Source organism: Leptonotus elevatus, chromosome 17 (assembly GCF_054856555.1).
Source record: "Leptonotus elevatus isolate MCC_2025b chromosome 17, RoL_Lele_1.0, whole genome shotgun sequence".
NCBI lineage: Eukaryota > Metazoa > Chordata > Actinopteri > Syngnathiformes > Syngnathidae > Leptonotus > Leptonotus elevatus.
The window spans coordinates 15,471,154-15,487,200 of NC_141255.1; the positions used below are offsets into that span (position 1 = coordinate 15,471,154).

Sequence of the window (16,047 nt, forward strand, 5' to 3'; positions counted from 1 at the left end):
CCTTATTATTATTATTATTATTATTTTTTTTTTTTTATGAAACACCTTGGTTGTACATTTCGCTTTTGCTCGCCAAAATGCACATGTAATTGCCCAAAACTTACAAATGTTTCTTTGAGCCATATGCTAAACCTAACAGGAAGTCCACCATTTTATAATTCACCATCTAAATTGTGCTCCATTTTTGGTCTTTTATAGAAGTAATATTTCAACAAACTTTTCCTAGAGATTTGATCCAATAGACCTCAAACATTGGGTGTTTCATCCAAAGATGATGAATTAGTGAAAGTTTTCAAAAGTGTTGTTGAATGCTGTTGTTAAGGTGACGCACTATTTGACAAGGAAACATTTTTTTTTAGGGCTTAAACATAAACAAATTGATCTGAAACAACCCGCATACTAATTGTATGTCATTTTCCTCATCAAAATGTCTTACAGCAGCTTCAGAAACACATTTGTGAATACTGTATGTGTTGTTTGGTGAATTTGTGTTGTATGGAGCGTTATAAAACTCATCGACTGGAATTACTTATGTAGGTTAGGTTCACACTTAGGGCGAGTATTTGGGTCATCATGGGTGATGCATTCAGCTATGAACGATGTTGCGTATGTGTCGATGCGACGATTGCATCGGTTGTCTTCGAGGAGGGGGGGGAAAAATCCCGCCATGGCACCTTGCCAACGTTGTCTCTCACTGTCTGGCGGCGCAAGTAAACAGACACACGCATTTACACTGGCCGCCTGGCAAGGAGCCATTTCACTGCTTGACTCCGGAGCTGGTGCTTTCTGTGTGTCGCCAACCAGATGGGGGTCCGACCCGTTGTCTCAGTACCATGCCAACACCACCCGTTCCCTTGCTCCACGCCGTTTTCTTTGTGTTCAACCGCGGCCTTTGGCGCACAGTGCTGTACTTTCAACATACAATTGTGACCTTTTCTCTTTTTTCACCATACTACTCTACTCCAATAGTTTACTACAGCGCTAGTTAATAGAACCAATGTTTTACCCAACAGGCCCCATTTCCCCTTCCATGGGGGCGAACGCACGGCTCCAAATGCAATTATCGATATCAGGAGAGGGAACGCCGAGTGCTCAGCGGGCCCAGAGGGAAGGGAACCCGGCCATTCATGTTGTGTTAATACGAGAGCTGATTGAGCCAGATAAGGTCCCACTGGGGGGTAAACACCGGCTCTCTAAGCTCGGGTGATCAACACACTGCAGCTGTGAGGAGGGAGGGCTGGCATGGGATGGGGAGAGGACATGTGTGTGCGTGTGCATGAGTAGCTGTTAATTGCCGGTTTTTACAATAGACTGCTAATTAAGGTGGCGGAAAGCATGGTGTCTGATGCACAGGAATCTGTCTCTCTATGGTCGGATAAATGGCATGGAAAGTCACAGGGAGCAGTTAGTGAGGAGAAAACGCATCTACATCTAATTCCCAAGTGAAGATAAAAGAAGGGAATATATTCCACTAAAGGAATACAAGTGTGACAAATCTAACGTATAAATGCTTGAACTTGTTGAAGTTTTTTTTTTTTAACTGGATTTGCAATTTTCAGAGAAATTGCGTTTGAAGGCTGAAAGGCTGAAAAAAAACATTGAAGCATGTGGAATAATTTGGAACAATTTAGAATGATATTGAATGACGTGAAATGATATTGAATGACATGGAATGAGCTGATATTTCGAAGTTGGAATGGTTTTATTTGGTCAATATACCTGAAAAATGGAGGTGAATATGCAAATATTTGCAATTTGGGCTGTAGAAAATTTTGTGAATGGGAGTAATAAATGAGATGGCTTGAATGATGTGGACATGTTGAAGTGGGTATAGATTAAATCAGCCAAGTAATGTTGAGGTTTTAGTGAATAATATAGAATATGTCCTAATATGGGAATTTTTTTAGGGGGGAAAAAAATGGGAACTTGAGCAAAATGTTGGCATGTTGAAAATCATTCACAAGGTAAATTGAGTAAGTCGGATGATTTAAATTTCAAATGGGAACAATCTGAATCTGTTATTTTGAAGTTTTGTGGGAAATTTGGCCTCAATAGGAATGAATGGGGAATTTTTCACTTGTAAATTTTTGAATTACGGGTCATCTGTGAATTTTTGGAATAAAAAAAAAAAGGAAGCACCCATGGCATGAATTTTTTTAACATTTTGAATTTAGAATGATGTGAATCGGATGAATAATGTTGAAGAAGAAGCGTGTGAATAAAGTGGGATGAAAAGGGAAATCAACCTTTTTTTTTTTTAATTATGTTTTATGCAGCCTCACTAGCATATGGTATTCTGGTTAATATCGTGTTAGTGGAATATGAGTTAAGCAGCAAAATCCAGCCATTTTTATCCACCTCAGAGGGCGGCCATTTTGCCACTTGCTGTCAACTGAAGATGACATCAATGTTGCTCATGTCTCAGATAAGAACCAATCAAAGGTCAAAGCTTCAGAAAACAGCTGCGTTGTGATTGGTCGTTGCCTGAGCAACATTGATTGATGGCCGCCCCCTGACATGGATAAAAATGGCTGGATTTGCTTCATAACTCATATTCCACAAATGTAATATTCATCAGAATGTTATGTTTAAACTAGTGAGGTCTCATATAACATATTATTGTCAAGAATTGTTAAAGGTTGCCTTCCACTTGAATAACAAATGTGAATAACGTGTGTAAATGCCTTCAGCCTTCACACAATAAATCATCTGATGGCTAATTAATTCAAACACACGTGCCAACCTAACCAAAAACACCAGCTGGTTTGGTTCCCCAAAGTGTTGGTTCAAAAAAATCCATCTGGGAATGGGCTAGAAGAAAACAAAACAAGGCGGGAATTCTTAAACGAACCTTCTGCTCATCATAAAAAAGTGCATTTGTTTGAAATTGCTTTGTTGAGATTTTGGCATTATTGACATCAAACATGAGCGTTAATAAAAGACTTGTTGAAGATGTCACAGCACAGAGTTGTAAGTTTAAATTTTTGGTGCGTTCTGCCCTTGCAGTCTGAGCAAGTCGCGTCAGCAAGTTGGCTGGTTGTCGGGCGCTGTGGCGCATTACAAGGCTTTCTCTCTGCTTATCGCACCAACTGTGAAAGTCACCTAACTGGATTAGCCCCCCGGCCTCGCCAGGGCCCAGCAGGACGCCTCGGCCGCTTCTTTTTTCGTCCGGCAGTGCAAATGTGAGCCGTCCTTTCTGCTTTTGTCCGTCATGCGCTTAATATTCTGGTCATTTGTACTGACTTGAAATATGATCCCATGTGTTTTTCCAGCATGAAGTTCACATTTTCCAAAAGTGTCAGAGCTCGTGTTTTACAGCTAGTTTGGCACTTTTTGATGGACACTCTTGTTATTGTCCAACATGCGGAAAAATTATCCTTTCTCTTACTTTCTCTTTCATGGCACTCCATTTGCATTTTTTTTTAACATTTACAATTCATTTATTTACACTTAATTGAGCGCTTGAAATTTCACAGTGACGCTTGCTGATCCTGTTTTTCTTCCAATTTGTTTCTTGATGCAGTGAAAGGTTCTTTGTCAGGCTGAATAAGAGTGGCTTGCCCAAGTCGCCGGAGAAGACGGAGAGACAGTGTACACTGTTTGTGGTAAGTGCTAAATGCCATGCATTGTCATAAATCCCTAACCAAGTGTGTCATAATGATGTTTTATGTTCTCACTAGGATCTGGGGAGCAGCGATCTACGGAAAGATGTCTACATTGTCGTGCACATCATAAGAATAGGTGGGCATGACAATTCAACGCACTAGTAGAATGACCAGGTGCACTAGTAGAAACAGTAGGACAACTTTGGCGTACTAGTAGGCAGTGTTGTCACAATACCAAGTCAAGGTATATTTAATTATATAGCCCTTTATCGCAAAATAGTCTTATAGACTCATATCATATTTGATAATCATATATGTCCACAGTTGACAAATAATGACATCCCCTGATCTTAACCAAAATTGTATTTTGGTGCTCTAACTGTATAAAATACCTCGATACTGATACTGAAACGATACAGAAATATGGCAAAATTCATTGAAATCATAATGGTTAACCAAAAAAAACAACTTTAACATCTTTTATTTTTTTATTAATTAAAATGAATTAATAATATTAATAAAAATATTAATATATTAATTAGGATTATTATTTTAACATTTTAAACCATTCAGAACATTGAACATTTTTAAACACTATTGAACATTTGAGATATATTTTGTATTTTTTTTAAATTTATATACATAATTTTACATGCACTACACTATATGTAATAAATAGGTACGCTTGTCGCCATTTCTTGTCTCTGGATTGTTGAAAAATACTGAAAGATTCATTTGAAATTTTCCATGAAAAACTGGATGAAAATGGGAGGGGGGGTCAAAACTACCTCCCCAATTTTAAAATAATTTAGATTAAAAAAAATTAAAGAATGGTATATTATCTTTTTGATGACGATGTACCAAGGTACTTACACCATGCAACCCTACTAGTAGGAGGGACAGCTTCAGTATATGCCACTAAAGAGGCAAAACTACCAGTAGGTTATTGGTGCTACAAGTGTGGTTTGGGTGGCTACTTGTGTGTGACACGTGTCCACCAGTAAGGCCTTCTAATGTTACTAGTACAGCACTAGTGGCAATAGTTGTGGAAATATGTACTAGTGAGAACATTCTCAAACAGCTTTCCACGTCCTCGTCCTTGTGCAGGGAGAATGGGCGCCGGGGAGAAGAAGAACCAGTGTAGCGTTCAGTACCGCCGTCCGTTCGGCTGCGCTGTCGTCAGCATCGCCGATCTGCTCACGGCAGACTCCAAGGACGACCACCTGCTCAAGGTTTATGCGTAAGTAAACAGCCAACGCTCCACCACCTGTTTCTTGGACAACAAACTTCGAAGACCAATTATAGCGAGTGATGAGATTTCACAACTTTATTTCATTTCACAATTCACGTTTTAACTCTGAATTTGTGATTATTGCCCTCTCTGGTGTCTCAGGTGCAATACGGAAAGTGAGTGGCACCAAATCCACGACAACATCATCAAAAAGGCCAATTCTAGATATAACCTATCCGGGTCAAACACAGGTAAGGAGGGCTGATCAATTAATCGAATTCAAATCAACTTTGCATTATATTAGAATGCAATTGTGGTGTGTTTTAAAAAGGTAATATTAAAGCGTTTTCTACATCATGCATGCTCCACCAATGCCCAGATGAGTACAAAGAGCCCTTACTGTTTTACTCTGACTGCACCTATCAGCTTTTATCTTCCCTTTATAGTAGAGTGTGCGGACCCTCACATTCCACAGTTTCTTTGGGGAGGGGAGGGGGGGAGTTTTTCTTACCTCATTTGAAGTCAGGTGTTCGTTTGTCAGCTGTGGCTGTCGCTTTAAGATCGTACTCGCACGTGCACCATGAATGAGCCTGACACAGATGCTGCAGTCACGCTTTGGGACAGAGGTGGCAGTCGCGAGTAAAAAAGTGACAAGCATTTATTTATCTAGTTGTCATAGTGAACGCTGTAAGTCAAAATGTTTATTAAATTAAGAACTCTCATTGAAGTAGATGCGTAAACTGTCATTCTTGGTTCCTTTGCCTAGCATAAGTCAGTGCTTCTCAATTATTTTTGTTACGCCCCCCCAGGAAGATGAAAATATTACGCGTCCCCAACTCTCTGCCGCATCCATAAATAGTTTCGTTTGTCCATTAAATTGTTACTACAGAGGAGTTAATACACCTTGCACACTCTTTGGCAGTGAGCGTGCCACTGCCACCTACTGTAGTGGATGTACAATTACACTTTATTCTAGTATGGCCCAAATATAAAACAAAAAACATTCACTGAGGATACCCACAAAAAACCCCACCGACCCCAGTGTCACTTTACCCGTCCCCCAATTTGAGGAAAACTGGTGTAAGCCTAACCAAGAAAATCAAGAAGATTTATTATAATACAGGTTAGTTTATTGCTTTTGTGTGTTTTTTTGGTCCTCATGGGAAGAGGACCTTAAAAAAATCGCAACTCTATATTACGTTTTCGGTCTGTCTAGGTTGAAAAAAATTAATGTGGGGAAAAAAATAGATACTGTACTTTTTTTTTTTTTTTTTTTTTTTTTAAGTAGTCCGAATTGATTGTATTTGTCTCCAACAACAAGGTATGCTTCATCAGCATCCCTGTGTCATCATCAGTTATGCTGATTTTTGTGTGCATGTAAAGTTCCTCTTTCCAGAGGAGCAATTTGAAAGCCTCACGTGGCCGTCTCCACAGGAAGCCTGCAAGGAGTTGCAAAACGCAATCACACTATTGATATAAATAGCCGCCGGAGAACAACAGCATCAGCAGTTTCCCATGGCAACCTGTTGGCCAGAGATGTCAAAAAACAGTGTGAAATGTAAACCGCATCAAACATTCTACCTGAGATTGCATGTGTGCATTTTGCAGTAGCTGAGCCTCAAAGACAAGGATGTTGTCACATTGTCCTCACTGGAGAAGCTGTCTTCACAATCGGCTAATACACTGAGTCAGCATTTCTTTCCACCTTCCCTTAGAGGACAAATAAAGACTTGACAAGAACTGGGGAGTATAGTAATTTATCACGAGCCGTCCCTCAGATGCATCTGAAGGATGCGGCAATTATGCTGGAAGTCACAGTCTGTGCGTTATCTGATGTTGTCGAAGCGCAGCATACGGACCGACTTGTGCATGACTGAGCTGACACTGGCTTGGTAATATAAAAGACGCAGCAGGAATCTAGATTGCTTATCTTGATTTACTTGTAGATTAATGACCATTAAGGTGGGCTATAATCTATTATGGTGTCTCCAAATAAGAAGCACAGATTGTTGTGTTTGCGTCAGACTTTCACAAAGCAGTCTTGTTCCCATGCATGCTGATTGCACACAAGTTAATTATTTTACCGCATTGTTGAGGGTTGCAGTTACAATTATCAACGCGGCAGAGCAGTTATGAAAGTAGATGTCACATTAAGATGTTGAAAGCAACCATTCTGTGGTGTACATAGTCATTAATGGGCGTGTGACACAACACTTAGTGTATGAGCTTATACGTTCCAAATTAAATACAGTGGTGCTTTGAGATCATGGTGATTATAGTTAGTGAAAACTAACCAAAACTAAAAAGAAAAAAAAGAAGCATTTAATAGAATAAAATCACAATAACTAACTGAAGCATTTTACATTTATAAAACTAATTAAACCTAACTATAGTAATATATATAATTAAAATGTCCTTTGTTTTTGTCTTTGTCAGTTAATTTGTAACTGGGTTTTGGGGATTCAATTTCAATGAATTTATTTTGGTATAACTGTCGTTCCTGCAGAAGAAAGAAGGCCAATCTTTCATTCGCTAAAGTAAGGCTAATGCGAACATCGGCAATTCTTAGCACAGTTAGTGGCTGGATTGTGATTTGTAATCCTTTATGCAAGGCGACATTTGAACACACTAGTGTTAATTTTGTCCGTCATTTTAAAATTTAGCCTCCGTTTTATTCCAGTTTCAATCCCGCTTGTTAGTTTTAACGTAGTTAGTCAACTTTATCCCGTTTTTATTTAGTCGACTATAAATCTAGCATTTTAGTCTTTATTTTAGTCCAAGAAAATGCAATAAATAAATAAAAACTGTCAACGTTTTAGTCTAGTTTCAGTCAGGACAATCATTTTACCTCTGTATATTTTTTTCCTCACTAGAATATGTTGAACATTTCGGATCTAAAACTATTTCACATAAAATTTTCTTTCATCATTTTGATGAAAAACAACTTGACACACAATTACAGTATATCAACAAGTGGTTACTATGACTCCATCCTATGAGTTAAGTTAGTCAGCATTAGTTAGCAGTTGGATTGACATTATTGTTGGAACGTTATATCCGTTGGATTATTGTGACGTTATAACTTTAATTAACTGGTTTTTTTTTACCTCCTGTCTGTCCCATGTGTTTGTGTGTGTTGCACTCGCTAGCTGCAGATTTGAAAGGGGGTGTGTTGGTGTGTGTCACATGAGACAAGATTTTACAAAATCATAGAATTTTTGTCTCGTTTTTGTTCATGAACTAAAATGTCCATAGATTTTAGTCCAGTTTTTATTAAGTGAAGTACATTTTTGTTTATTTGTTTATTAGTCGACCAAAATGCGTAATAATTTACAGTGTTCCCTGGCTATAACGCGGTTTACTTTTCGCGGTCTCTATGTTTCGCAGATTTTTTTTGTGCAATTTTGCATGCATTGTTTATCAGTTGTGTACCTATTTTGTAAAATTTATGAAGGTTTGAACATTGAGAGTGTTTAAACAAGAGAGAAATGTAAGAACTTGTAAATGCCTTGATGAGAAAAGTGTATAAACTGTGTGGTGAGGGGTTTTTAGAGCCTTAAAACATTTATAATAAATGTAAAACATAAAGCGAACTACTTAACGGATTTCATTTATTGCAGATATTTTTGGGAACCTAACCCCAGCGGAAAACGAGGGAAGACTGTAGTCCTAGTTATTGTTTATTAATGAGGGTTTTAGTCTCGTCTAATCTAGTTTTAGTCCAGTCAAAAATGTGAGTTGACGAAATTATTTTTGCTTAGTCTTCGTTGACGAAATTAACACTAGAACTCACCCACAAAAAAATGCAGTGACATAAGTAGAAAGACTATAACAGTAGCCACTGCAATATACTGTATTCTTTATCCTCTAAAAAGAACTCCCAGTCAAGTTATGTATTGATATAATTGGACGTGGCAATTGAGCCCAAAATGCTTTGCAAAAATTTGAAAATCCTCTCAGTCTCCTTCCACACAGAGGCTCTATAAATGAGCTGCAGGACTCCATGCATAATTTAAGACCTTTGATTTATAACAGTTAATGTCAGGGAGACAATTAAACAGGGTGCAATGGTGTGAGAAAATGTTGTGCGTGTGTGTCATCTTTGTTTTGCTTGAAACAGACCTGGCACGGCACCAGGAGTCTCTTATTAGTGGCCAATTAGAAAGGCTGTCAAATCGCGAAAAAGCTGTTCAGGATGTCAACTGTGATGTTGCCATGTTTTGTTGCGGGGCGATCACATTGAAAGAGGTTTCATAAGAGTTTTTGTGCAAGCGATGAGTCAGGCCAGGTAGTTACTTCAGCTCTCACCTCCACGCCAGCGTAGGCACAAGCAAGCCGGCGATTCTACGACAGCTCATCTCTTTTGTTTTGGACTTTTCGACGCATTTGTGTTTGTGTGAAGAGGCGGCAGGCCGGGTGGGCTGAGGCCAGCAGAGGACCAGGATGCTTTTGTCGGCCCGAATAGTAATGAGGTTCGCTTGCCTAAATGTTTCACCGCAGACACTTTTAGAGCCCACCGTGTGTCGGAAAAATAATAACGAACCCTTTAGTTTGATTTCTCATCAAGCTTCTGTGCCACAGAGAAAAACTATTAGACATACTCTTATGTAAAATGTTGTGTAGCTGCCTGTTGGCTTGAAGTGCAAGCTGCAGAAAAATGAGTCACAACTACATTCAAAGTATAAAACAGGCAAATCCTCTCAACACATTCTGTAGTTGTGCTACAATTATTTAACCAGTAAAGAAAAGCGGGGACATATCCCATTGAATTTAAAGAACCGCTTTTCAAGGGAGTCTCGAGTCAAAAAAGGTTGTTTAACTCATTTGCTCCCAAAAACATTGCCATGGTCCCAATAACATATTTTATACACTTTTTATGCTAGAGCATACAGAAGGCTTTGATGCAGCCTCTGAACTGAAAAGAACGTAAAGTAATAGTAGTTATGACAAAAACGTCTCGCAGGTGGCAGCAGAGTATAAGAGATCAACCAGTTGCAAAAAAGCTCATTTACCCACAGTTCTAAACCGGTTTGTGAATAATGATGAAAATTAACTATATTCTAATTGCTGCAAAACGGAAACAGATAGAAATATAATTGTTCTTCCTGATGAAAGAAGAGACTCTTATCTTTCTTTGGTAGCTTCCATGTTTTGTTAGCAATACAACACAATATTCTGTGGGCCAAAATCCAGTTAAACAGCCGGGAGCAAGGGGGTTGCTTCAGTCAAAATGGCTGCCGGTCAATGAGTTAATTAAAAAAGAAAATTTACTCTTAAACATCACTTTTAATAATGTACTTACAATTAAATATTGGAAAACGTGGTTGTCAATTTTATATTAAGCGGGGTTGTAGGCATCTGCCAAAATACACTAAAAGAGTAAGATGTATCTAGTTACTTTTATTTAGTGCTGTCAAAGTAAAAGCGTTAACTCATTGATTAATTACAAAAGAATTAATGCAGATTAATCACACTATTAATTTTGACCGCAGATGATCCTTCATCTTGACAGCGGATGGTTACGTTAAAGGTAGCACAGGTTGTGTTTGAGCAATAAACATAACTACATGCATTAAAGTAAAGCATTTAATAAGTGTTTGCGTATGACATTCAGAATATTTGTTCGAGTCAAAATATTGGGGTCATATTTTTTAATTTTATTTTAAATTGTGCAAGTAATTACCTGATCATAACATTAAATGTCGAAAGAATTAACAAAACAGGTGCTCTTCAAATTTGGTGGGCAAAAAAATATTGATAAAAAGCCTTTAATCACTTTTCAAATTTTTTAAAAATCATTTGACAGCTGTATTTCAAAACAAAGTAATCCGTATATTAACTAAGTTACATTTCAAATCAAGTAATTGGTAAAAAACAACAACCTCTATAATAAATAATTCTAAATATATTTTTTTAAAAGGTAAATGTGGACACACTGCTTATATACTGCATACATTTATGGAATTAGCATGTTTTTGCACCTGAAAATTCCTCTCACTTGTAACGTTAAACACAGAACGACAAACAATCAAATGCCCTGCCTGTAGTTCATCTAATTTTACGTTTGTATCGTTGTAGTTCTTGAGATCGGTCTTGGTCTTGTCTCAAGACCACTTTGTAAGGGTCTCGTCTCAGAATCTGATCACATTATAAGATATTGGCACATCTTGCCGTCATGTCACCGTTTTCATCTCGCCAACAAAAAAATCTCAAGCGCGGCCTTTCCTGCACGTGTTATTATTCATGGTGACATTCCAAGTTATCCCATAAGGGCAGCTTCGTATAGAGTGTGATTTTTATCATAAAAAGACTTACCAGTGAGTCACGGGTGTTTTTTTGTTTTTTTTGGTTTGTTCTCCTGTTGTGCATGTGTGCAGTGGGTGTTTGATTGCACATGCAGCCGCAGCACTTTGTGGTTATTAATGTAGGTGTCAAGTTTGCTGGTCTGTGAGGCTGCAGTGAACCCACACCCTGCCAATAACATCCCTGTTTTAAAATTCTATTGAATATATGAGCAAAGAGAAATCCATGTGTGATGCTTGGTTGTGTTTTTAGGGCTGGCAGTGGCTCTCCAGCTCCTCCACGGGGACATCGATCAGCTGAGGCGGGAGTACATGGTGCTCTTCACACGTGGCGTATCCATCACCAGGAAACTTGGCTTCTCTGATGTCATCATGCCAGGTGGGATACCAACAAGCCCGCCAAGGAGGAGCATGCACATTTGTGGCGTCCATCCGTTTTCAAGCATGACACTGTGCCTACATGCTCAGGGAAGGGCTACTGTGGTTAAATGTTTTCCTTTCTGGATGTTGGCTTTTATGGACACCACTGTCTCTTAAATACACTTAAACCTACATACCACATGACTTAAGGTTTGAACAGCAGCCAAAAACCCATCATTTACTTTACTACATTATATATATATATATATATAGTTCCTTTAATGCCACTAACTTTTTTAACGCACGATTAATGACCGCCCCTTACTTCGAAAGCCTGTAATGGGGGAATTCCAGTTGCAATGCAGCAGACACGTCCACGTCAAAATTTTGCAGTTATAAATGTAATAATAACGCATAGATTTGTGGAGACTGGGGTCATGTTGTGTTTTACAATTTTCAAAATGTGCAAAATTTCACAATTTACTTCATGTTAAAGATTAGATCTAGGTCTTAATATCAAAAGAAAAATGCATTCAGCTGTTACCACCATCTTACAAATGCAATTATGCCATCTTAGAATGACCTCAACACAAATCAATATCACACTCGTTTTTTACAGTACATATTTTCTAATTTGAACTCAATTTTATGATTTATTATGAAATTACTGTATCAATGACAAAAGGATGCAGCCTTTTTTTCACTTTTATGTTAACAAGAGTATGAAAACCTATTGTACATTTTATTGTACATTTAGAACAGATATAAAATGTGAGGTTAATCGTAAGTTAACTATTGAAGTCATGTGATTAATTGCGATTTATGGGTGTCAGTCGATTACATTTTTTAATCGTAGTTTATCGCATGACTTCAATAATGAACTCACGATTAATCGCAAATTAATCACACATTTTATATCGACATTTATATCTCAATTTATAATAAAATTGTAAAATATTTTTGTTAAGATAAAACTGGGAAGAAATGTTAAACTAATAGAAATATAGTTGCATTTTTTTAGTCATTGATACTGTAATTTCATAACAATTCATATACAAAAATAAAAAATAAATAGGTACTGTAAAAAAACTAGTGTGACATTGATTTGTATTGGCATTTTTCACTGTCACTGTCACTACATGGCATAATTGCGTTTGTAAGACAATGGTGACAGCTCAGTGCATTTTTCTTTTCATATTGAGAGCTGACTAATTTTTAACATGAAGTAACTTGAGAAGTTCTGCACATTTTTTAAATTGTAAAATGCAACTTGAGGCCAGTCTCCACAAATATATGCATTATTATTTAATTTATTACTGCTAAATTGTGTTATAGTGACTCCTTTTCATGACGTTGAACGCTTTTATTTTGTTAAATTCTCGGATGCGCATTGATTGTGACACCGCTTTACTGCAAGCCAGAGCCGGTGTTGTGCTGCAAACTGAACCCCTGCCGTAAAATGCACCCCCACCTTATCATACGCCGTTCGAGTTGCCCCTTGATTAATTACGCAAATAAACAAACAAAAACAAATAGTTCTCCAAAAAACGACGATACACCCTCAATGTTTGGTTCTCGGAGAAAACAGGGATTAATGGAGATAAAACCATGCACGCCCTCGCGGAAGCGGATAGCACAAAACGACCAAACAGCAAATCGACATTATGTGCATGTTTGCAATTCGGCACCCATGAATACTTATATTGGTATCCCCCACCCTCCTCTTTTTTCTTTTGGTTCTTCTTGTTTTTTTATTTTGTGTTTTTCTTTTTTGGTGGAGATTTTATCTCCATTAATACCTGTTCCTTGAGAAACGAACAATAAGGTGTATCCTCGTTTTTTGGAGAATTATTTGTTTTTGTTTAATTAATCAAGTGGCAACTCGAATGACGTATGAGGAGGGGTGCAGTTTGCGGCACAACACCGGCAGTAGTGCTACACAGTCCAAATGGCTCCTCCACGCCAACATACTGCCCCTTAAACATTGTGTGTTTTAGCTCCAGTGTACTACAGTGCATTTCTATTGGGTAATTTTGACGTGGACGTTTCTGCTGCGTCGCGACTGGAATTCCTTTCAGTAGAGACTTTCCAAATAAGGGGTCGGTCGTCAATCGTGCGTTATAAAAAATTGTGTTGTTAAAGGCACTTTACGTTAACGCGATATTAACGCAATAATTTTGACACCCTTATTACAATAAAATATTTTAATCATCTGACACCCCTAATATATATATTAATACGATTTAGACATCCATCCATTATTTCACTCAACTTTTGCCTTCAAGTGACTACTGCACAAAGTATTCACTGCTCTGTCTGCATACCTTGACCTGCCTTTTACTATCCACAGCAGTTGCCTGGTAACATCCTCACCAACTGCTCGAGTGCAAATGACATATACTTGATGAAATATTCATATTAATTCTCAGGTGCACACAGTGTAGATAGGTGCCTGTCAAATGATGCAAATGCCTCCGGCCTCAGCACTACAGCGCCCTTATTGTCATGCACTACATGAATACTATATCATAAAAAAAAAAAAATGTAATCTTAAATTGTATTTTTTTTTTTCTCAGCATGGCTGGACATGAGGGAAAAGTCTTTTTTTCCGTGTGAAATCTTTGGTAAAGCTTCCCTTTGACATAAGCGAGGTGCACTGTCTGGTCACACAGATAAAGAGCAAACGCAGACTGGAGGTCCCCCAGCGCCTCACTAACACAGATTTATGTTCGCTCGCTTTGTCTCCGTCTCACTACAAATCCCTTTACACTCACTGTCTCTCTCTCTCTCTCTCTCTCTCTCTCTCTCTCTCTCTCTCTCTCTCTCTCTCTCTCTCTCTCTCTCTCTCTCTCTCTCTCTCTCTCTCTCTCTCTCTCTCTCTCTCTCTCTCTCTCATTCTCATTCTCCATTTCTGACCAAGAAAGTCTGCCCCTGGGCAAAGGAAACCGTCTCTGTGAATGACTGCATCATTCTTTCTTTATTATTTTTATACCTTATCCACATGTCTTTTTTACCCAAGGTAATTGAGTCTATACTTACCTTTAGTATCCCACCACCCCCATTTGTTTGTGTGTGTTTTGGGGGGGGGAAGGTTACAGTACGGGAGTCTATAGTATGCTCTTTGTTGCTATGGTTACCACTGTCAAGGGCAGGAAATCAATGCTGACCCTAGAGATGCGTTATGAACCTCCATGCACCTTTATAGTGGAGCTAGGCAATATACATTCAACTGTAGAAGAAAGACATATTTGGTGGCTTTCCAGGATCGCTTCATATGATTTATTCCTTCTTTCCATCATCTTTCTCAACATTAGAATCCAACTAATCTCTCTAAGCAGTGACCTTACTTGCCTTGGAGGCAATTAGCCTTATTTCTTAGCCTGTTGGAGTGGCTGCATTAGCCCGTCAACATTCTAAGGGCAACAACAACAGTCTAACCTTGAAATTATACTTGACTTTATCAGCTCTGTTATTAGATTAATGTCCCTCACCTTGTAATAAAATATAAAAGGGCAAACAAAAACAGCGACTTGAAGAGTTTTTCTGTTCATTTAGTGCAGGATTGACTGACATGTAAGCTCAAATGGACATAATAGCAGCTAATGTCTGGCTTTGATTTAACAACAGCACAAAATGTATCATTCAGTGCTGCTAATATAAATGCTACCCACTCCCTGTCAGGATACATTAACATAAACACACTCAAACACACACTTACACGCACGCCAGTGTCCAAGCTATTGGGAGGTCATTCGTAACAATGTGCTCATTTGCATAATCAATGCCTGTTTGTTTTTTTAACCATGTAGGAGAGATGAGGAATGACCTTTACGTCACACTGGAGAAAGGAGAGTTTGAAAAGGGTGGGAAGAGCGTTGCCAGGAATGTGGAGATCACCATCTACTTGCTGGACATTGATGGACAAATCCTCAAGGTAGAAAAGACATTTCCACTTCACATGCTAAATCATAGTAGTGTGTGATCAAGTTTGTAATCTTCAATGGGAAATACACACTTCTAAGCAGTAAACGTCTTCAATTGAAGTCCTTAGTTAACTTAGCTTGCCCCTTAATGGATTCTTATTTTTAGGTGCATCCTATTTTAGAGCTAAACTCGTCATTTAAATATGGCTGACCCAGATGAGAACAGCACCTCCAGCATGTTGCTCATCTCCAGCACTTCTGCTTGTGTGGTTTCCGTATCGGACAGAAAATAGAAACGCATGGAAACCACGTAATTGACATTTCAATGCATTTTCTTCTTTCTTCCTTCCCTTCAGAATCTCGTGGCAGCCGGCTCGGGGGAACCAGGCGGGGACGAGTACCACTCGTTGGTGCTGTACCACAACAACAGCCCACGCTGGGCGGAACAGATCAAGCTGCCCATCCCCGTGGACATGTTTCGGGGATCGCATGTGCGATTTGAGTTCCGACATTGCTCCAGTAAGTGGGGTCGCATAGGCCCCTTTAACGCACGCACGCACACACGCACGCACGCACGCACACACACACAGACACACACACACACAGGTTTGTTTTACTATCTTTGT

The 16,047-nt window shown here is 38.6% G+C and overlaps 1 protein-coding gene across 2 annotated transcripts in view; it reads left to right on the forward strand.

Moving 5' to 3' along the window:
• The window catches only part of dock4b (dedicator of cytokinesis 4b), a 114,123-nt gene that overhangs the window by 45,700 nt on the left and 52,376 nt on the right, over positions 1-16,047 (forward strand). For both annotated transcript variants that reach the window (XM_086058546.1, XM_086058547.1), the window contains exons 8-14: positions 3,524-3,605; positions 3,681-3,741; positions 4,713-4,845; positions 4,999-5,087; positions 11,392-11,517; positions 15,308-15,432; positions 15,778-15,940. In XM_086058546.1, coding sequence (XP_085914672.1) covers positions 3,524-3,605; positions 3,681-3,741; positions 4,713-4,845; positions 4,999-5,087; positions 11,392-11,517; positions 15,308-15,432; positions 15,778-15,940 — 779 coding nt within the window. The remainder of the gene's footprint in view (positions 1-3,523; positions 3,606-3,680; positions 3,742-4,712; positions 4,846-4,998; positions 5,088-11,391; positions 11,518-15,307; positions 15,433-15,777; positions 15,941-16,047) is intronic.